The sequence below is a fragment of the Nerophis lumbriciformis genome, linkage group LG39 (genome assembly GCF_033978685.3).
Source record: "Nerophis lumbriciformis linkage group LG39, RoL_Nlum_v2.1, whole genome shotgun sequence".
NCBI lineage: Eukaryota > Metazoa > Chordata > Actinopteri > Syngnathiformes > Syngnathidae > Nerophis > Nerophis lumbriciformis.
Genome location: NC_084586.2, coordinates 3,454,974 through 3,478,687, shown reverse-complemented (window position 1 = coordinate 3,478,687; position 23,714 = coordinate 3,454,974). Strand labels below are relative to the sequence as shown.

At 40.7% G+C, this 23,714-nt stretch overlaps 1 protein-coding gene across 1 annotated transcript in view; it reads right to left on the bottom strand.

Moving 5' to 3' along the window:
• Positions 1 to 1,347: 1,347 nt before the first annotated feature.
• LOC133577895 (TANK-binding kinase 1-binding protein 1-like) overlaps positions 1,348 to 23,714 on the bottom strand; it is a 224,191-nt gene continuing 201,824 nt past the window's right edge. The window contains exons 8-10 of the mRNA XM_061932009.1: positions 20,762 to 20,877; positions 16,877 to 17,607; positions 1,348 to 3,566 (exon numbers count right to left, since the gene is read on the bottom strand). Coding sequence (XP_061787993.1) covers positions 3,438 to 3,566; positions 16,877 to 17,607; positions 20,762 to 20,877 — 976 coding nt within the window. The 3' untranslated portion in view covers positions 1,348 to 3,437. The remainder of the gene's footprint in view (positions 3,567 to 16,876; positions 17,608 to 20,761; positions 20,878 to 23,714) is intronic.

The window sequence follows — 23,714 nt, the reverse complement described above, 5'->3', positions numbered from 1 at the left end:
GTTGCTCTTGTAGTTTGTGCTGTTTTTGTTGTCTGTGTTATTGTTGCTGTCAATGTTGCTGTTTTTGATGTTGTTATTGCTGTTCGTGTTGTTGTCTGTTTTGCTGTTGTTGTCGTCAGTGTTGCTGTTGTCAGTGTTGCAGGTGTTGCTGTTGTTGTTGTCGGTGTTTCTGTTGTTGGTATTGCTGTTGTTGTTGTCTGTGTTGCTGTTGTTGTTTTTGTTGTCAGTGTTGTTGTTGTTGTCGGTGTTGCTGTTTTTGATGTTGTTATTGCTGTTTGTGTTGTTGTCGGTGTTGCTGTTGTTGTTGTCTGTTTTGCTGTTGTTGTCGTCAGTGTTGTTGTTGTTGTTTTTGTTGTCGGTGTTGTTGTTGTTGTTGTTGTCCGTGTTGCTGTATTTGTTGTCAGTGTTGCTGTTGTTGCTGTTCTTGTTGTTGGTGATGCCGTTGTTGTCGTCGGTGTTGCTGTTCTTGTTGTCGGTGTTGCTGTTGTTGCTGTTGTCAGTGTTGCTGTAGTTGGTGTTTGTGTTGCTGTTGTTGTCGTCGGTGTTGCTGTTGTTGTCGGTGTTGTTGTTGGTGCTGTTGTTGTCAGTGATGCTGTTTTTTTTTAAATTGTTGGTTGGTGTTATTCTTGTCGATTTTGCTTTTGTTGTTGACGTTGCTGTTGTTTTTGTGGTCGGTGTTGCTGTTGTCATTTTTGTCGTCAGTGTTGCTGTTGTTGTTGTCAGAGTTGTAGGTGTTGCTCTTGTTGTCGATGTTGTTGTTGTCGATGTTGCTGTTGTTGTTTTTGTTGTCGGTGTTGCTGTATTTGTTGTCAGTGTTGCCGTTCTTGTTGTTGGTGATGCCGTTGTTGTCGTCTTTGTTGCTGTTGTTGTTGTTGTTGTTGCTGTTGTCAGTCTTGCTGTTGTTGTTTTTATGGTCGGTGTTGCTGTTGTTACTGGTGTTGTTTTTGTTTTCAGTGTTGCTCTTTTTTGTTGTTGTCGGTGATGTTTTTGTTGTCGGTGTTGCTGTTGTTGTTGTCAGTGTTGCTGTTTTTTTTTATTGTTGGTGGTGTTATTATTGTCGGTTTTGCTTTTGTTGTTGTCGTTGCTGTTGTTTTTGTGGTCGTTGTTGCTGTTGTTGTCGTTTTTTGTTGTCGGTGTTGCTGTTGTTGTCGTTTTTTGTTGTCGGTGTTGCTGTTGGGTGTTTTAGTGGTACAGCGTACAGGCAAAAGTATTGGGACACCTGCAGGGACTAAAAGTGAAGAAAATAGATTCTTCCCTGGCGACTTTGCTTCATGTACTGTCAGATTTGAAAAATCTATTTTCATATTTTATTATTATAAATATTATAAACATCTATTTGAGCGTAAAGGGCAGTGAATCTCAATGTTGTCTGTCACGCCCCCCAAGGGGATGGAATTTTTTTTAACACCCTTCTCCCCCTGAAGGAAATTTTCTATCTGTATGTGTCAACACTTTTTTTCATTTTTTAGTCTATTTAGCTCATATTTTTGTCACTTGACGCTAACTGGCCACGGTGCTAACTGTTAGCATTTTAGTTCATCTATGGCTCTGCATCATTGACATTACATTTCTACCAATATTGCATTTTATAGTTCTTTTTACTGATTTTGAAGGTGAAAACTACCAATATGTTCAAGTTAAAGTACCAATGATTGTCACACACACACTAGGTGTGGTGAAATGTGTCCTATGCTTTTGATTCATCCCCTTGTTCACCCCCTGGGAGGTGAGGGGAGCAGTGAGCAGCAGCGGTGGCCACGCCCGGGAATCATTTTTTTGGTTGATTTAACCCCCAATTCCAACCCTTAATGCTGAGTGCCAAGCAGGGAGGTAATGAGTCCCATTTTTATAGTCTTTGGTATGACTCGGCCGGGGTTTGAACTCACAACCTACCGACCTCAGGGCGGACACTCTAACCACCAGGCCGCAGAGTAGGTGTGGCCCCTGCGTCCTTTAATCCGTCAGTCTGTGGCCCTCAGTGGAAAAAGTTTGGGCACCCGTGTTTTAGAGGGTCTTAACTAGTGATGTCCGATAATGGCTTTTTTTGCCGATATTCCGATATTGTCCAACTCTTAATTACCGATTCCGATATCAACCGATACCGATGTATACAGTCGTGGAATTAACACATTATTATGCCTAATTTTGTTGTGATGCCCCCGCTGGATGCATTAAACAATGTAACAAGGTTTTCCAAAATAAATCAACTCAAGTTATGGGAAAAAAAAATGCCAACATGGCACTGCCATATTTATTATTGAAGTCACAAAGTGCATTATTTTTTTTTAACACGCCTCAAAACAGCAGCTTGGAATTTGGGACATGTTCTCCCTGAGAGAGCATGAGGAGTTTGAGGTGGGTGGGGCGGAGTTAGGGTAGGGCGTAGCGGGGGGGGGTGCATATTGTAGCGTCCCGGAAGAGTTAGTGCTGCAAGGGGTTCTCGGTATTTGTTCTGTTGAGTTTGTGTTGTGTTACGGTGCGGATGTTCTCCCGAAATTTGTTTGTCATTCTTGTTTGGTGTGGGTTCAACAGTGTGGCGCATATTTGTAACAGTGTTAAAGTTGTTTATACGGCCACCCTCAGTGTGACCTGTATGGCTGTTGACTTGGCATTCACTTGTGTGTGTGAAAAGCCGTAGATATTATGTGACTGGGCCGACACGCAAAGTCAGTGCCTTTAAGGTTTATTGGCGCTCTGTACTTCTCCCTACGTCCGTGTACCACTCCGTACAGCGGCGTTTTAAAAAGTCATACATTTTACTTTTTGAAACCAATACCGATAATTTCCGATATTACATTTCAAAGCATTTATCGGCCGATAATATCGGCAGTCCGATATTATCGGACATCTCTAGTGTGGACCTAAAATTGGTCGAGAGACAGTTAACTTGTCATTGATTGATTAGACGTGATGTCCCGATACTTTTGTCCATGTGGCCTACTTGCTTGAGGAAGACTCCCGGCGTGTGTTTATGTACAGGGTGTGACAAAAATGTCCTCGTTTGGCTAGAAGAACTGATAAATAGTGTCAGGTGTGAGCCAGCGTAAATTGCTAAGCTACGTTAGAAGAGCAAGCATAAAGGTGGCAATGTCCCCGCTAAACGTTGCATGCTCGAGTTGCCGTGGAAACGCACGCTTCATGTCCCGCCGTCTCCGTTCGGGGCTCCGGTTCCGGTTCCCGGGGGCGGAGGAGTCTTTCAGGCTGGAAGCGTGACGGCGCCCGGCCCGGGGCCCACAGCGACATGCAGAGCCGCGAGCGTCAAATACGAGAACGGAAGCGAAAGGAAGGAATAAGCAAACAAAAAGCACGTTGACGAGACTCACGACGCCAAGATGGACCCGTGCAGCGGTACTTTACAAAGCGGTCATCTCGCGCACGTCGCCGATCGATTCCCCCGTTGTTCAAACCTCTGGTCCCAAGCCCGGTTGCCGCGGCGATCAGATCTTGCTGTTCTCCAGGTGGGAGTCAATGTGCTTGATGAGGGCGTCGTCGGGGTAACCGACCGGGAACATCAGCTGGCACAGGGGGCAGCTGCGCACGTCGCTCTCCTCCGTCTCCATCCAGAGCTGCGGAGCGACACACCTGCACGTTAATCAGCGCTCACATGGAGCTAACCCACATGTGTCAAACTCAAGAAGTTCATTTTATTTGGCCCTCAAAAGCCTGGAAATAATATGTATCAATGAAGTACTGTAACATTTCTTACTCAATGTATACTTTCTTTCTATTTTGTGGGGGGAGGAAAATATATGTACCGTATTTTCCGCACTATAAGGCGCACCTAAAAACCACAATTTTTCTCAAAAGCTGACAGTGCGCCTTATAACCCGGTGCGCTTTATTACGATTCATTTTCATAAAGTTTCGATCTCGCAACTTCGGTAAACAGCCGCCATCTTTTTTCCCGGTAGAACAGGAAGCGCTTCTTCTTCTACGCAAGCAACCGCCAAGGAAAGCACCCGCCCCCATAGAACAGGAAGCGCTTCTTCTTCTACTGTAAGCAACCACCCGCCCCCGGAAGAAGAAGAAAAAACGCGCGGATATCACCGTACGTTTCATTTCCTGTTTACATCTGTAAAGACCACAAAATGGCTCCTACAAAGCGACAAGGATCCGGTTCATAAAAAGACGCAATCTCTCCATCCGCACACGGATTACTACCGTATTTCACAGCAACTGATATTCCTGTGAACCGCACTGTGGAACGGGAGCACGTACGGTGAATATTCGCACCACAGGGAATGAGAAGTCATCCTTCACTGTGGTTCTAGCTTGCCATGCTAACTTCCACCCATGGTGATATTCAAAAGGAAGACCTTGCCAAAAGAGACCTTTCCAGCCGGCGTCATCATAAAAGCTAACTCGAAGGGATGGATGGATGAAGAAAAGATGAGCGAGTGGTTAAGGGAAGTTTACGCGAAGAGGCCGGGTGGCTTTTTTCACACAGCTCCGAAGGCGAACACACCTTCACTAAGACGGGCAGACAGCGCCGGACGACATACGCCAACATTTGCCAGTGGATCGTAAATGCCTGGGCAGATATTTCGGTCACAACTGTGGTCCGAGCTTTCCGGAAGGCAGGATTCACAGAACTGCTGCACAACAACAGCGACACTGAATCCGATGACTTCGACGAGACGGAGCCGGCCATTTTTGGATCCCACGCTTGCGCAACTTTTCAATTCGGACACCGAAGACGAAGAATTCGAAGGATTTACGAATGAAGAATAACTTCAGAAGGTGAGCGCTATGTTTATTTTGTGTGTTGTGACATTAACGTTCGAGCAACATTATGTTGCTATTGCTCTACACCATTTTGAATTTTACTATGTTTGTGATTGCACATTTGCGTACATTTTGGGACAGAGTTGTTAGAACGCTGGTTTTTAATATATTATTAAAGTTTGACTGAACTATCTGACTGTTTTTTTGACATTCCCTTTAGCGCAGCGTAGGCGCGGCTTATAATCCGGGGCGGCTTATTGGTGGACAAAGTTATGAAATATGTAATTCATTGAAGGTGCGGCTAATAATCCGGTGCGCCTTATAGTGCGGAAAATACGGTACTCCATGTAATCGGTGATTTAAATATTGTCTAATTATGTAAAAATACAGTAGTGGTCAAAAGTTGACATACACTTGTAAAGAACATAATGTCATGGCTGTCTTGAGTTTCCAATCATTTCTACAACTCAACTCTTTTCCCCCTTGTTGGGGCCCCGGCAGTAGTGGCTAGTTGCCCTGCGATAGTCCCTTTTTGAAACATTTATTTATCCATCCATCCATCCATCCATCCATCTTCCTCCGCTTATCCGAGGTCGGGTCGCGGGGGCAGCAGCCTAAGCAGGGAAGCCCAGACTTCCCTCTCCCCAGCCACTTCGTCCAGCTCCTCCCGGGGGATCCCGAGGCGTTCCCAGGCCAGCCGGGAGAGATAGTCTTCCCAACGTGTCCTGGGTCTTCCTCGTGGCCTCCTACCGGTCGGACATGCCCTAAACACCTCCTTAGGGAGGCGCTCGGGTGGCATCCTGACCAGATGCCCGAACCACCTCATCTGGCTCCTCTCGATGTGGAGGAGCAGCGGCTTTACTTTAAGCTCCCCCCGGATGACGGAGCTTCTCACCCTATCTCTAAGGGAGAGCCCCGCCACCCGGCGGAGGAAACTCATTTCGGCCGCTTGTACCCGTGATCTTTGTCCTTTCGGTCATAACCCAAAGCTCATGACCATAGGTGAGGATGGGAACGTAGATCGACCGGTAAATTGAGAGCTTTGCCTTCCGGCTCAGCTCCTTCTTCACCACAACGGATCGATACAGCGTCCGCATTACTGAAGACGCCGCACCGATCCGCCTGTCGATCTCACGATCCACTCTTCCCTCACTCGTGAACAAGACTCCGAGGTACTTGAACTCCTCCACTTGGGGCAAGATCTCCTCCCCAACCCGGAGATGGCACTCCACCCTTTTCCGGGCGAGAACCATGGACTCGGACTTGGAGGTGCTGATTCTCATCCCAGTCGCTTCACACTCAGCTGCGAACCGATCCAGTGAGAGCTGAAGATCCTGGCCAGATGAAGCCATCAGGACCAAATCATCTGCAAAAAGCAGAGACCTAATCCTGCAGCCACCAAACCGGATCCCCTCAACGCCTTGACTGCGCCTAGAAATTCTGTCCATAAAAGTTATGAACAGAATCGGTGACAAAGGGCAGCCTTGGCGGAGTCCAACCCTCACCGGAAACGTGTCCGACTTACTGCCGGCAATGCGAACCAAGCTCTGACACTGATCATACAGGGAGCGGACCGCCACAATCAGACAGTCCGAAACCCCATACTCTCTGAGCACTCCCCACAGGACTTCCCGAGGGACACGGTCGAATGCCTTCTCCAAGTCCACAAAGCACATGTAGACTGGTTGGGCAAACTCCCATGCACCCTCAAGGACCCTGCCGAGAGTATAGAGCTGGTCCACAGTTCCACGACCAGGACGAAAACCACACTGTTCCTCCTGAATCCGAGGTTCGACTATCCGGCGTAGCCTCCTCTCCAGTACACCTGAATAGACCTTACCGGGAAGGCTGAGGAGTGTGATCCCACGATAGTTAGAACACACCCTCCGGTTCCCCTTTTTAAAGAGAGGAACCACCACCCCGGTCTGCCAATCCAGAGGTACTGCCCCCGATGTCCACGCGATGCTGCAGAGTCTTGTCAACCAAGACAGCCCTACAGCATCCAGAGCCTTAAGGAACTCCGGGCGGATCTCATCCACCCCCGGGGCCTTGCCACCGAGGAGCTTTTTAACTACCTCAGCAACCTCAGCCCCAGAAATAGGAGAGCCCACCACAGATTCCCCAGGCACTGCTTCCTCATAGGAAGACGTGTTGGTGGGATTGAGGAGGTCGTCGAAGTATTCCCTCCACCGATCCACAACTTCCGCAGTCGAGGTCAGCAGAACACCATCCGCACCATACACGGTGTTGGTAGTGCACTGCTTCCCCTTCCTGAGGCGGCGGATGGTGGTCCAGACATTTATTTATTTATATATTTATTTTATTTATTCTTTATTATTTTATGTATATATCTTATTTTTTTAAATGTATTCATTTATTTTATTTTTTTTCTTAATTTATTTTTTAAATTATATGTATGTGTGTATTAGAGATGCGCGGTTTGCGGGCACAACCGCGGAGTCCGCGGATTATCCGCGGATCGGGCGGATGAAATTTTAAAAAATTAGATTTTATCCGCGGGTCGGGTCGGGCGGTTGAAAAAAATTAGATTTTAAATAGATTCAGGCGGGTGGCAGTTAAACCAATTGGGAAATATATATACATAGTTAAATGTTGTTACCCACATACGAAAAACGAGCAGGCACCTGCTGCATATGCCACAACAGAAGAAGAAAAAAAAAAGAGATGGACACTTTTACGGAGCGGAGAAGGCCCCCGACGCCTCGCCGGGGTCCGAGACCGAGGCCCCTTCCCCCGAGAGGGCCCCACCGGGAGCCGTAGCTGAGGCGATCCGCGAGAAGGGCCCGACGCACATCCAGGGTCACCACCGCGCCCACCGCACCGACACCCTGCCTCGTCCGCCTTCGCCGCGGCCGGCGTCACACGCAGCAGGTAAGCAGCTTACCTGCCCGCCACCCCCGTGGCCGGGGGCTCGTAACAGGGGTCACTCCGCGCGCTCCGCCCGCGCAGCTTACCTGCCCGCGCAGCTTACCTGCCCGCCACCCCTGTTGCCGGGGGCGCGTAACAGGGGTCACTCCGCGCGCAGTGCGCTCACGAAAGGGGTGTGGCTCACCCTGGTTGATATAGACAGCAGCTAGGACGGTGGCCATGGAAGTTGGAACCCGCTAAGGAGTGTGTAACAACCCACCTGCCGAATCAACTAGCCCTGAAAATGGATGGCGCTGGAGCGTCGGGCCCATATACCCGGCCGTCGCCGGCAGCGAGACGCGCTTGGAGGTGCGCTCAGCGCGGCTCCCATATGATTGCGCACTGGTGTGCGTCTGGGTCGTGACAGCGTGGCACGCGAATGTCTGTACTGCATTGGATCAGTCTCCTTTCTTTAACAGGCAAAAGCTTTATAACCTCACTAATGCCTTGCATCGTCTATATTAGATATATAACAACGAACGGGTGCGGGCGGATGGCGGGCGGATGCGGTTCTGATCAAATGTTAGATCGGGTGGATTGCGGATGGTTGACGACTTTCTAATGCGGTTGCGGATGATATAATTGCCTATCCGCGCATCTCTAGTGTGTATACAGTATACAGTAAATGTGTCTGTGCATGTATGTATATATGGTGAAATCTGTGTACGTGTGTGTCTGTGTGTATATATACATATATATCTGGATGTGCATTTATATACATATATATGTGTATGTGCATATATATACATATATATGTGTATGTGCATTTATATACATATATATGTGTATGTGCATTTATATACATATATATGTGTATGTGCATTTATGTACATAAAAATGTGTATGTGCATATATATATATATATATATATATAAACATTCATGAAGTTTGGTTCTTTTATGAATTTATTATGGGTCTACTGAAAATGTGACTAAATCTGCTGGGTCAAAAGAATACATACAGCAATGTTAATATTTGGTCACATGTCTCTTGGCAAGTTTCATTGCAATAAGGCGCTTTTGGTAGCCATCCACAAGCTTCTGCTTGAATTTTTGACCATTCCTCTTGACAAAAGTGGTGCAGTTCAGCTAAATGTGTTGGTTTTCTGACATGGACTTGTTTCTTCAGCATTGTCCACACATTTAAGTCAGGACTTTGGGAAGGCCATTCTAAAACCTTAATTCTAGCCTGACTTAGCCATTCCTTTAGCACTTTTAACGTGCGTTTGGGGTCATTGTCCTGTTGAAACACCCAACCGCGCCCAAGACCCAACCTCCGGGCTGATGATTTTAGGTTGTCCTGAAGAATTTGGAGGTAATCCTCCTTTTTCATTGTCCCATTTACTCTCTGTAAAGCTCCAGTTCCATTGGCAGAAACACAGGCCCATAGCATAATAATACCACCACCATGCTTGACGGTAGGAATGGTGTTCCTGGGATTAAAGGCCTTACCTTTTCTCCTCCAAACATATTGCTGGGTATTGTGGCCAAACAGCTCAATTTTTGTTTCATCTGACCACAGAGCTTTCCTCCAGAAGGTCTTATCTTTGTCCTTGTGATGTCAGATGAAACAAAAATTGAGCTGTTTGGCCACAATACCCAGCAATATGTTTGGAGGCCTTTAATCCCAGGAACACCAGGCCTGTTTTGCTGCCAATGGAACTGGTGCTTTACAGAGAGTAAATGGGACAATGAAAAAGGAGGATTACCTCCAAATTCTTCAGGACAACCTAAAGTTCTGACTTAAACGTGTGGCCAATGCTGAAGAAACAAGTCCATGTCAGAAAACCAACACATTTCGCTGAACAGCACCAATTTTGTCAAGAGGAGTGGCCAAAAATTCAACCAGAAGCTTGTGGATGGCTACCAAAAGCGCCTTATTGCAGTGAAACTTGCCAAGAGACATGTGACCAAATATTAACATTGCTGTATGTATACTTTTGACCCAGCAGATTTGCTCACATTTTCAGTAGACCCATAATAAATTCATAAAAGAAGCAAACTTCATGAATGTTTTTTTGTGACCAACAAGTATGTGCTCCAATCACTCTATTACAAAAAAATAAGAGTTGTAGAAATGATTAGAAACTCAAGACAGCCATGACATTATGTTCTTTACAAGTGTATGTCATTTTCTGACCACGACTGTACAGGTAAAATGTTTGACAATATACAGGTAAAAGCCAGTAAATTAGAATATTTTGAAAAACTTGATTTATTTCAGTAATTGCATTCAAAAGGTGTAACTTGTACATTATATTTATTCATTGCACACAGACTGATGCATTCAAATGTTTATTTCATTTAATTTTGATGATTTGAAGTGGCAACAAATGAAAATCCAAAATTCCGTGTGTCACAAAATTAGAATATTACTTAAGGCTAATACAAAAAAGGGATTTTTAGAAATGTTGGCCAACTGAAAAGTATGAAAATGAAAAATATGAGCATGTACAATACTCAATACTTGGTTGGAGCTCCTTTTGCCTCAATTACTGCGTTAATGCGGCGTGGCATGGAGTCGATGAGTTTCTGGCACTGCTCAGGTGTTATGAGAGCCCAGGTTGCTCTGATAGTGGCCTTCAACTCTTCTGCGTTTTTGGGTCTGGCATTCTGCATCTTCCTTTTCACAATACCCCACAGATTTTTAATGGGGCTAAGGTCAGGGGAGTTGGAGGGCCAATTTAGAACAGAAATACCATGGTCCGTAAACCAGGCACGGGTAGATTTTGCGCTGTGTGCAGGCGCCAAGTCCTGTTGGAACTTGAAATCTCCATCTCCATAGAGCAGGTCAGCAGCAGGAAGCATGAAGTGCTCTAAAACTTGCTGGTAGACGGCTGCGTTGACCCTGGATCTCAGGAAACAGAGTGGACCGACACCAGCAGATGACATGGCACCCCAAACCATCACTGATGGTGGAAACTTTACACTAGACTTCAGGCAACGTGGATCCTGTGCCTCTCCTGTCTTCCTCCAGACTCTGGGACCTCGATTTCCAAAGGAAATGCAAAATTTGCATGGTTGGGTGATGGTTTGGGGTGCCATGTCATCTGCTGGTGTCGGTCCACTCTGTTTCCTGAGATCCAGGGTCAACGCAGCCGTCTACCAGCAAGTTTCAGAGCACTTCAGGCTTCCTGCTGCTGACCTGCTCTATGGAGATGGAGATTTCAAGTTCCAACAGGACTTGGCGCCTGCACACAGCGCAAAATCTACCCGTGCCTGGTTTACGGACCATGGTATTTCTGTTCTAAATTGGCCCGCCAACTCCCCTGACCTTAGCCCCATAGAAATCATAGTGATTTCAAAGAAAGTTATCCATCAAATTGTGCAATGTAAACGTAGAAATAGATTTCGTGGTAAAATTGTGAAATGTATTTTGTTTTTTACAGCATTTTTCTCTAAATGACAAAAACAAACTGGCAGCTCAGGTGCCAAAATTTTACTGTAAAATTGCATTTTTTTTATTTACAGTAAAAAAAAACAAATGTAAATTTTACAGTAAAATTCTGGCAACTGAGCTGCCTTTTTTTAATCATAAAAACAGCAGTACTGTTTTTCCATTCACAGTAATATAGACTACATTTTGAGGTGAAATTAATGCAAATTACCACATATTTTTTACATTTTAGATTTGAACAAATCTACTAATAAAATGCATAAAAAAATTGTGTAATAATAGTAATCGCTGTGAGACGCGGCCCTTTGGTGCCAAACATACAGTGGGGCAAAAAAGTATTTAGTCAGCCACCAATTGTGCAAGTTCTCCCACTTAAAATGATGACAGAGGTCTGTAATTTTCATCATAGGTACACTTCAACTGTGAGAGACAAAATGTGAAAAAAAAATCCAGGAATTCACATAGTAGGATTTTTAAATAATTTATTTGTAAATTATGGTGGAAAATAAGTATTTGGTCAAGAACAAAAATTCAACTCAATACTTTGTAATATAACCTTTGTTGGCAATAACAGAGGTCAAACGATTACTATAGGTCTTTACCAGGTTTGCACACACAGTAGCTGGTATTTTGGCCCATTCCTCCATGCAGATCTTCTCGAGAGCAGTGATGTTTTGGGGCTGTCGCCGAGCAACACGGACTTTCAACTCCCTCCACAGATTTTCTATGGGGTTGAGGTCTGGAGACTGTCTAGGCCACTCCAGGACTTTCAAATGCTTCTTATGGAGCCACTCCTTCATTGCCCGGGCGGTGTGTTTGGGATCATTGTCATGCTGGAAGACCCAGCCACGTTTCATCTTCAAAGCTCTCACTGATGGAAGGAGGTTTTGGCTCAAAATCTCACGATACATGGCCCCCTTCATTCTTTCCTTAACACGGATCAGTCGGCCTGTCCCCTTAGCAGAAAAACAGCCCCAAAGCATGATGTTTCCACCCCCCATGCTTCACAGTAGGTATGGTGTTCTTGGGATGCAACTCAGTATTTTTCTTCCTCCAAACACGATGAGTTGAGTTTATACCAAAAAGTTCTATTTTGGTTTCATCTGACCACATGACATTCTCCCAATCCTCTGCTGTATCATCCATGTGCTCTCTGGCAAACTTCAGACGGGCCTGGACATGCACTGGCTTAAGCAGGGGGACACGTCTGGCACTGCAGGATTTGATTCCCTGTCGGCGTAGTGTGTTACTGATGGTAACCTTTGTTACTTTGGTCCCAGCTCTCTGCAGGTCATTCACCAGGTCCCCCGTGTGGTTCTGGGATTTTTACTCACCGTTCTCATGATCATTTTGACCCCACGGGATGAGATCTTGCGTGGAGCCCCAGATCGAGGGAGATTATCAGTGGTCTTCTATGTCTTCCATTTTCTGATAATTGCTCCCACAGTTGATTTTGTTACACCAAGCTGCTTGCCTATTGTAGATTCACTCTTCACAGTCTGGTGCAGGTCTACAATTCTTTTCCTGGTGTCCTTTGACAGCACTTTGGTCTTGGTCATAGTGGAGTTTGGAGTCTGACTGTTTGAGGCTGTGGACAGGTGTCTTTTATACAGATAACAAGTTCAAACAGGTGCCATTAATACAGGTAACAAGTGGAGGACAGAAGAGCTTCTTAAAGAAGAAGTTACAGGTCTGTGAGAGCCAGAGATCTTCCTTGTTTGAAGTGACCAAATACTTATTTTCCACCATAATTTACAAATAAATTCTTTAAAATTCTTCACTTCAATTTTTCACATTCTGTCTCTCACAGTTGAAGTGTACCTATGATGAAAATTACAGACCTCTGTCATCATTTTAAGTGGGAGAACTTGCACAATTGGTGGCTGACTAAATACTTTTTTGCCCCACTGTAACTGCCATGTGGCCCTCAGTGAAAACCACTTAGACACCTCTGAGCTAACCGCTCACGGACTCGCTCATTGTTGCTTCCCGCAATTTTTATTCATTTCAATTCTAAATAATTGTCAAAAATAATTGTCTAAATAATTGTCAAAAATCAATAAAAAAAAATTTGGGGGGGATGAGAATCCATTTTTAAGAAGACATTTTAGGCCATTTGCATGCAACCAGAATTAATAGTTTTTTATTTAAGTTTAATTCAATTATCGATAGGGGTGTGAATCTTTGGGCACCTAAAGATTCGAACCCATTCCGATTCCTGGGGTGACGAATGGATTAAACACAATTCTTGATTCAAAAACGATTGTCGCAATGTATTATTTGGTGTAAAAATTACAAAACCCAAAAGCAGTGAAGTTGGCACGTTGTGTAAATGGTAAATAAAAACAGAATACAATGATTTGCTAATCATTTTCAACTTATATTCAATTGAATAGACTGCATAGACAAGATATTTAATGTTCCAACTGAGAAACGTTTTTTTTTTTTTTTTTTTGCAAATAATAATTAACTTAGAATTTAATGGCAGCAACACAATGCAAAAAAGTTGTCACAGGGGCATTTTTCCCACTGTGTTACATGGCCTTTCCTTTTAACAACACTCAGTAAACGTTTGGGAACTGAGGAGACACATTTGTTAAGCTTTTCAGGTGGAATTCTTTCCCATTCTTGCTTGATGTACAGCTTAAGTTGTTCAACAGTCCGGGGGTCTGCGTTGTGGTATTTTAGGCTTCATAATGCGCCACACATTTTCAATGGGAGACAGGTCTGGACTACAGGCAGGCCAGTCTAGTACCCGCACTCTTTTACTATGAAGCCACGCTGTTGCAACACGTGGCTTGGCATTGTCTTGCTGAAATAAGCAGGGGCGTCCATGATAACATTGCTTGGATGGCCACATATGTTGCGCCAAAACCTGTATGTACCTTTCAGCATTAATGGTGCCTTCACAGATGTGTAAGTTACCCATGCCTTGGGCACTAATGCACCCCCATACCATCACAGATGCTGGCTTTTCAACTTTGCGACTATGCCAGTCCGGATGATTCTTTTCCTCTTTGGTCCGGAGGACACAACGTCCACAGTTTCCAAAAACAATTTGAAATGTGGACTCGTCAGACCACAGAACACTTTTCCACATTGCATCAGACCATCTCAGATGAGTTCGGGCCCAGCGAAGCCGGTGGCGTTTCTGGGTGTTGTTGATAAATGGGTTTCGCTTTGCAAAGTAGAGTTTTCACTTGCACTTACAGATGTCGCGACCAACTGTAGTTACTGACAGTGGTTTTCTGAAGTGTTCCTGAGGCCATGTGGTGATATCCTTTACACACTGATGTGGCTTTTTGATGCAGTACCGCCTGAGGGATCCATGGTCCATAATATCATCGCTTACGTGCAGTGATTTCTCCAGATTCTCTGAACCTTTTGATGATATTACGGACCTTAAATGGTAAATTACCTAAATTTCTTGCAATAGCTGGTTGAGAAATGTTGTTCTTAAACTGTTCGATATTTTGCTCAGGCATTTGTTCACAAAGTGGTGACCCTCGCCCCATCCTTGTTTGTGAATGACTGAGCATTTCATGGAAGCTGCTTTTATACCCAATCATGGCACCCACCTGTTCCCAATTAGCCTGTTCATCTGTGGGATGTTCCCAAATAAGTGTTTGATCAACATTCCTCAACTTCCTCAGTCTTTTTTGCCACTTGTGCCAGCTTTTTTGAAACATGTTGCAGGCATCAAATTCCAAATGAGCTAATGTTTGCAAAAAAAACAAAAACAAGAGTTTACCAGTTCGAACATTAAATATCTTGTCTTCTATTTTTAGGACACATTTTAAGGTATTTTAAGAAATATTTAAGTATTTTAAGACATATTGAAGTATATTTAAGATGATTTTAAGGTATGCTTAAGATCTTTTAAGACATACTTGGGTATTTTCAAAACATATTTAATATATACAGTTAAGTATATATATATATATATATATATATATATATATATATATATATATATATATATATATATATATATATATATATATATATATATACAGGTAAAAGTCAGTAAATTAGAATATTTTGAAAAACTTGATTTATTTCAGTAATTGCATTCAAAAGGTGTAACTTGTACATTATATTTATTCATTGCACACAGACTGATGCATTCAAATGTTTATTTCATTTAATTTTGATGATTTGAAGTGGCAACAAATGAAAATCCAAAATTCCGTGTGTCACAAAATTAGAATATTACTTAAGGCTAATACAAAAAAGGGATTTTTAGAAATGTTGGCCAACTGAAAAGTATGAAAATGAAAAATATGAGCATGTACAATACTCAATACTTGGTTGGAGCTCCTTTTGCCTCAATTACTGCGTTAATGCGGCGTGGCATGGAGTCGATGAGTTTCTGGCACTGCTCAGGTGTTATGAGAGCCCAGGTTGCTCTGATAGTGGCCTTCAACTCTTCTGCGTTTTTGGGTCTGGCATTCTGCATCTTCCTTTTCACAATACCCCACAGATTTTCTATGGGGCTAAGGTCAGGGGAGTTGGCGGGCCAATTTAGAACAGAAATACCATGGTCCGTAAACCAGGCACGGGTAGATTTTGCGCTGTGTGCAGGCGCCAAGTCCTTTTGGAACTTGAAATCTCCATCTCCATAGAGCAGGTCAGCAGCAGGAAGCATGAAGTGCTCTAAAACTTGCTGGTAGACGGTTGCGTTGACCCTGGATCTCAGGAAACGGAGTGGACCGACACCAGCAGATGACATGGCACCCCAAACCATCACCCAACCATGCAAATTTTGCATTTCCTTTGGAAATCGAGGTCCCAGAGTCTGGAGGAAGACAGGAGAGGCACAGGATCCACGTTGCCTGAAGTCTAGTGTAAAGTTTCCACCATCAGTGATGGTTTGGGGTGCCATGTCATCTGCTGGTGTCGGTCCACTCTGTTTCCTGAGATCCAGGGTCAACGCAGCCGTCTACCAGCAAGTTTTAGAGCACTTCATGCTTCCTGCTGCTGACCTGCTCTATGGAGATGGAGATTTCAAGTTCCAAAAGGACTTGGCGCCTGCACACAGCGCAAAATCTACCCGTGCCTGGTTTACGGACCATGGTATTTCTGTTCTAAATTGGCCCGCCAACTCCCCTGACCTTAGCCCCATAGAAAATCTGTGGGGTATTGTGAAAAGGAAGATGCAGAATGCCAGACCCAAAAACGCAGAAGAGTTGAAGGCCACTATCAGAGCAACCTGGGCTCTCATAACACCTGAGCAGTGCCAGAAACTCATCGACTCCATGCCACGCCGCATTAACGCAGTAATTGAGGCAAAAGGAGCTCCAACCAAGTATTGAGTATTGTACATGCTCATATTTTTCATTTTCATACTTTTCAGTTGGCCAACATTTCTAAAAATCCCTTTTTTGTATTAGCCTTAAGTAATATTCTAATTTTGTGACACACGGAATTTTGGATTTTCATTTGTTGCCACTTCAAATCATCAAAATTAAATGAAATAAACATTTGAATGCATCAGTCTGTGTGCAATGAATAAATATAATGTACAAGTTACACCTTTTGAATGCAATTACTGAAATAAATCAAGTTTTTCAAAATATTCTAATTTACTGGCTTTTACCTGTATATATATATAATTTATTTTTTAAGAATCAATTTTTAAAAATAGGTTTTTAGAACCTGTCACCTTTTTTGAAAAATACATTTCATCATCATTATTATACTAAATAATATAATGCAAGAATTGGCTTGAATCAAAAATCAATTCCAAATGGAATTGTCACCCCAGATTTCCACGGCCAGTACCCGTGAGCACATGCACGTGCAGAAAGACGGAGGCGGACACTCACGTTGATGGACGGCCACGACTGAGCGTGCTCGGCAGATATGTAGCCGGGCTGGGGGCGGCAGCCCATGGCGTTGGGGCACTGGGCGGACGCGGGGAAGGCCGAGCAGGACGCCGGACCCCTCATGGCGCCGCCGGGCACGGCAGCGGAGAGCACCCCCAGCGTCCTGGGCGGGCTGATGGGATGCGGACAGGTCCACTCCTCCTCGTCTTCGGAGGACTGCAGCGGCTGCGGGGCCGGGGCGGAGCACGGGGGCGGCTCGAAGCGCAGGTGGGCCACCTCGGAGAGAGGAAAGGGCGTCTCTCGGGAGTCTTGGTGAGGTGACGACGCCCCCCTGTGCTGATGAGACGAGTGCTGCTGCGTCTGTTTGGAGTAGCCCTCCACAAAAGGGCGGGGCTTGGGGAGGGTGGACACCGGGTCCAGGGAGAAGCGCGGCGGGCAGTGATACGCCGAAGGGTCGGTCACCTCCGAGTAGCTGCGGCGGCCCTGGAAGCTGGCCCGCAGGTGCTGACTGGGCGGGCGGCAGGAGTACGAGGCCGGCCCGTCGCCCATGTCCAGCAGGGGGGAGCGCCGGTGCGTGTCGGGGGACAGACGCTGCAACACCGGGGAGCGCCGCTGCTGGATGGGCGAGTGGTGAGGAGGGGGCGGAGCCGGAGAGTGGCGCTGCGAGATGGGCGAGTGGCGCTGAGATCCTGGCGAGTGGCGCTGGTGATGGATGGGAGAGTGCAGCTGGACTGGAAGACACATTCAACACATCCTTTTCATATTCAACACTTACATTCAGTACCTATTACCACACATTTAAAGTTAAAGTACCAATGATTGTATCACACACTAGGTGTGGCGAAATTATTCTCTGCATTTGACCCATCACCCTTGATCACCCAGGTGAGGGGAGCAGTGAGCAGCAGCGGTGGCCGCGCCCGGGAATCATTTTTAATAATTTAACAGCCTTTTTAAAAGACCTATTTAAGACATGTTAAAGTTAAAGTACCAATGATTGTCACACACACACAAGGTGTGGCGAAATTATTCTCTGCATTTGACCCATCACCCTTGATCACCCCCCAAGGGAGGTGAGGGGAGCAGTGAGCAGCAGCGGTGGCCGTGCCCGGGAATCATTTTTGGTGATTTAACCCCCAATTCCAACCCTTAATGCTGAGTGCCAAGCAGGGAGGTAATGGGTCCTTTGGAATGTTGAATATATTTAATGATGAAAGGTAATATACCGCAATTAAACTTCCAACAGTTAGCATTACCGTTTTAAATTCAAATGATGGGGAAAAGTGTGTTTGATAACTGCACTTAGTTAGACACTTAAATATTGGAAAACATTAAGACATATTTAATAAAAAAATTTGGGACATTTTAAAAATATTTTTAGGACTTATTTAAATTATTTTTAGGACCTTTTATAGGACAAATTTAAGATGTTTTTAAGACGTATTTAAGTGATATTTTTAGGACATACAGTAATTGAGATATTTTACGACATATTTTAAGACCTAGTTAAGTTATGTTGAAATTATTTTTTAGATGCATTTAATATATTTTTAAGACCTATTTAAGACACATTTAGGATGTTTTTAAGACATATTTACCACATACTGAATATATTGTTTTAGCTATATTTAAAACGCATTTAAGATATTTTAAAGACATATCTAAAACACATATTGAATATATTTTTAAGACATATTTAAAACAAAAATGTAAGATATTTTTAAAACAAACTTCAGATATTTTAAGGACACATTTAGGATGTTTTTAAGACATGTTTAGGACACGTTTAATATTTATTTAAGACATATTTAACACATATATAAGATATATCTAAGACATATTTACCAAAAAAATTTATATATTTTTTTTAGACATAATCAAAATATATTTAGGACACTTAAGATTTTTTCAAGACATATTTAAGACACATTTAAAAATATTTGAAGGCATATTTAACACACATTGAAGATATTTTAAGACATATTTAACACAATATGAAGATAATTTAAAGACATTTAAAACACATATTGAGGATATTTGTAAGACATATTTAAAACAAACAATTAAGATATTTTTAAAACATACAAGGGGATGGGTCAAATGCAGAGGACAAATTTCACCACACTTAGTGTGTGCGTGTGTGTGTGTGTGTGTGTGTGTGTGTGTGTGTGTGTGTGTGTGTGTGTGTGTGTGTGTGTGTGTGTGTGTGTGTGTGTGTGTGTGTGTGTGTGTGTGTGTGTGTGTGTGACAGACAATCATTGCTACTTTAACTTTAACATATCTATTAAAACATAGACATATTTAAATTATTTTTATGACATATTAAGGACACATTTTAAGATGTTTTAAGACATAATTATGCATTTTTAAGATATTTTAAGACATTTAAGATATACTAAGACATATTGAAGATATTTTTATGACATATTTAATTTATTTTTATGACATATTAAGGACACATCTTAAGATGTTTTAAGACATAATTATGCATTTTTAAGATATTTTAAGACATTTAAGATATACTAAGACATATTGAAGATATTTTTATGACATATTTCATTTATTTTTATGACATATTAAGGACACATTTTAAGATGTTTTAAGACATAATTATGCATTTTTAAGATATTTTAAGACATTTAAGATATACTAAGACATATTGAAGATATTTTTATGACATATTTAATTTATTTTTATGACATATTAAGGACACATTTTAAGATGTTTTAAACATAATTACGCATTTTAAAGATAAGATATATTAAGACATATTTAAGATCTTTTTATGACACATTTAAGATGCTTTTAAAACATAATTAGGCCTTTTTAAGATATTTTAAGACATTTTAATATATTTTTATGACATGTATTTTTTATTCTGTGTTGTTTTTAGATATGTTTAAGACATATCTATTACATAGACATATTTAAGTTATTTTCATGACGTAATAAAGGCACATTTTTAGATGTTTTAAGACATAATTAAGCATTTTTTAAGATATTTTAAGACACAATTAAGCATTTTTTAAGATATTTTAAGACATATTTAAGATATGTTTATGCCATATTTAGGAAACATTTAAGATGCTTCACAATTAGGCATTTTTAAGATGTATTTAAGATATCTCAAGACATATTTAAGATGTTTTTATGACACATTTACGACACATTTAAGATGCTTTTAAGACATAATTAGGCCCTTTAATGATATGTAAAGACATATTTAGGATATTTTAAAACATATTTAAGTTATATTTAAAATATTTTAAAATACATTTACTTTATATTTAAGACATATTTGGGATATTTCTAGACCCTTAAGTTATATTTAAGAAATGTTTAAGACATATCTAAGACTTAATTAAGACACATTTAGTATATTTTTAAGATATATTTAAGACAGACTTAAGACGCATGTATTACACACATTGGAGTTTTTCCCTACTGACTGTTTTGCAGCATTAGCTGAGGTTAGCATTAGCGCACAGTGTGATGATAAAAGATGAATATCTGCAAGTACAGTTGCTGTGTTTCCTGCACGAGTGCGGCCAAAAGGTCGCCTAAATAAAAAAGGAAACACGATCTCTGGCCGCTCGCTTGAGGTGTTGAAAAGGAGGCAGCGGTATCAAGCTGAAGTATTTTTTAACTTCCTGTGTGTCATGTTTAATCTCTAAAACTCGGCTCTCCAAACTGTTTCCACTCAGGTGGGCGAGGAGCTTGGAGGGTTTGGGGGGGATTTTTGAGCTAGCAATTTCACTTTCACAATAAAAAAATAGAAAAAAATAGCTGCAGGCTGAAAAAATGTCCTCTGGGCCGTACTTTGGACAACCCTGCAAAAATGTAGCTCATGTCCAAAATGAACCATTATGAGGCGAGTCTTCTCACCCGGACCAGCAGAGTCCTGGGACGCCTTCCTCAGGATCTCAGTCTGCTTGGAGCTCAGCGCTCGAAGGCGACCCAACTCCTCCGTCAGCTCCGTGTAGGCCAGCGCCAAGTTCACCCTGGATGGAAGTACACACACACACACACACACACGTTGTAAACACTCACACGCGGTACCAAAAGTCCGTAAATTGTACGGTAAAAAAAACTGGGCAGTTCAGTCGCCAGAATTTTAGCATAAAAATCATAGTGGTGCCATTTTGAATACTGATGGCGAGGGGCAGTTTTCGCCGCCAGGCTCCGCCCACTACTAATAGGTATGAACAGGTATCGACCCATGCGACACTTCAGGGTGCATTTCTACCAATTACGATCCAGATCGGATTTAAATTAGGCCTTTTTAAGATATTTTAAGACATATTGAAGATATATTAAGTAGAGATGTCCGATAATATCGGCCTACTGATATTATCGGCCGATAAATGCGTTAAAATGTAATATCGGAAATTATCGGTATTGTTTTTTTTATTATCGGTATCGGTTTTTTTTTTGGTTTTTTTTATTACATCAACATAAAAAACACAAGATGCACTTACAATTAGTGCACCAACCCAAAAAAAACTCCCTCCCCCATTTACACTCATTCACACTCATTCACACAAAAGGCTTGTTTCTTTCTGTTATTAATATTCTAGTTCCTACATTATATATCAATATATATCAATACAGTCTGCAAGGGATACAGTCCGTAAGCACACATGATTGTATGTGCTGCTGGTCCACTATTAGTACTAACCTTTAACAGTTGATTTTACTCATTTTCATTAATTACTAGTTTCTATGTAACTGTTTTTATATTGTTTTACTTTCTTTTTTATTCAAGAAAATGTTTTTAATTTATTTATCTTATTTTATTTTACTAATTTTTTTTAAAAGTACCTTATCTTCACCATACCTGGTTGTCCAAATTAGGCATAATAATGTGTTAATTCCACGACTGTATATATCGGTTGATATCGGTATCGGTTGATATCGGTATCGGTAATTCAAGAGTTGGCCAATATCGGAATATCGGATACCGGCAAAAAGCCATTATCGGACATCCCTAATATTAAGACATATTTAAGATATTTTTTATGACATATTTAAGACACATTTAAGATGTTTTTAAGACATAATTAGGCATTTTTAAAAAAGATATTTAAGCTATATTAAGGCATATTTAAGATATTTTTTATGACATATTTAAGACACATTTAAGATGTTTTTAAGACATAATTAGGCATTTTTTAAAAAGATATTTAAGCTATATTAAGGCATATTTAAGATATTTTGATGACATATTTAAGACACATTTAAGATGTAATTAGGCTTTTTTAAGATATTTTAGGACATATTAAAGATATATTAAGAAATAGTTAAGATATTTTTAGGACATATTTAGGACACATTTAAAGATGCTTTTAAGATAGATATTTGAAGACATATTGAAGATATATTAAGACATATTTAAGATATTTTTTATGAAATATTTAAGACAAATTTAAGATGCTTTTAAGACATAATTAGGCATTTTTAAAAAAGATATTTAAGCTATATTAAGGCATATTTAAGATATTTTTTATGACATATTTAAGACACATTTAAGATGTTTTTAAGACATAATTAGGCATTTTTTAAAAAGATATTTAAGCTATATTAAGGCATATTTAAGATATTTTGATGACATATTTAAGACACATTTAAGATGTAATTAGGCTTTTTTAAGATATTTTAGGACATATTAAAGATATATTAAGAAATAGTTAAGATATTTTTAGGACATATTTAGGACACATTTAAAGATGCTTTTAAGATAGATATTTGAAGACATATTGAAGATATATTAAGACATATTTAAGATATTTTTTATGACATATTTAAGACACATTTAAGATGTTTTTAAGACATAATTAGGCATTTTTTTTAAATATATTTAAGCTATATTAAGGCATATTTAAGATATTTTTTATGACATATTTAAGACACATTTAAGATGTTTTTAAGACATAATTAGGCATTTTTTAAAAAGATATTTAAGCTATATTAAGGCATATTTAAGATATTTCTTATGACATATTTAAGACACATTTAAGATGTTTTTAAGACATAATTAGGCATTTTTTTAAAAGATATTTAAGCTATATTAAGGCATATTTAAGATATTTTGATGACATATTTAAGACACATTTAAGATGTAATTAGGCTTTTTTAAGATATTTTAGGACATATTAAAGATATATTAAGAAATAGTTAAGATATTTTTAGGACATATTTAGGACACATTTAAAGATGCTTTTAAGATAGATATTTGAAGACATATTGAAGATATATTAAGACATATTTAAGATATTTTTTATGACATATTTAAGACACATTTAAGATGTTTTTAAGACATAATTAGGCATTTTTTAAAAAGATATTTAAGCTTTATTAAGGCATATTTAAGATATTTTTTATGACATATTTAAGACACATTTAAGATGTTTTTAAGACATAATTAGGCATTTTTTTTAAAAGATATTTAAGCTATATTAAGGCATATTTAAGATATTTTGATGACATATTTAAGACACATTTAAGATGTAATTAGGCTTTTTTAAGATATTTTAGGACATATTAAAGATATATTAAGAAATAGTTAAGATATTTTTAGGACATATTTAGGACACATTTAAAGATGCTTTTAAGATAGATGTATTGAAGATATATTAAGACATATTTAAGATATTTTTTATGAAATATTTAAGACAAATTTAAGATGCTTTTAAGACATGATTAAGTATTTTTTAAAGATATTTAAGATATATTAAAGCATATTTATTATTTTTTTATGACATAATTAAGCATTTTTTAAAGATATTTAAGATATATTAAGGCATATTTAAGATATTTTTCTGACATATTTAAGACACAT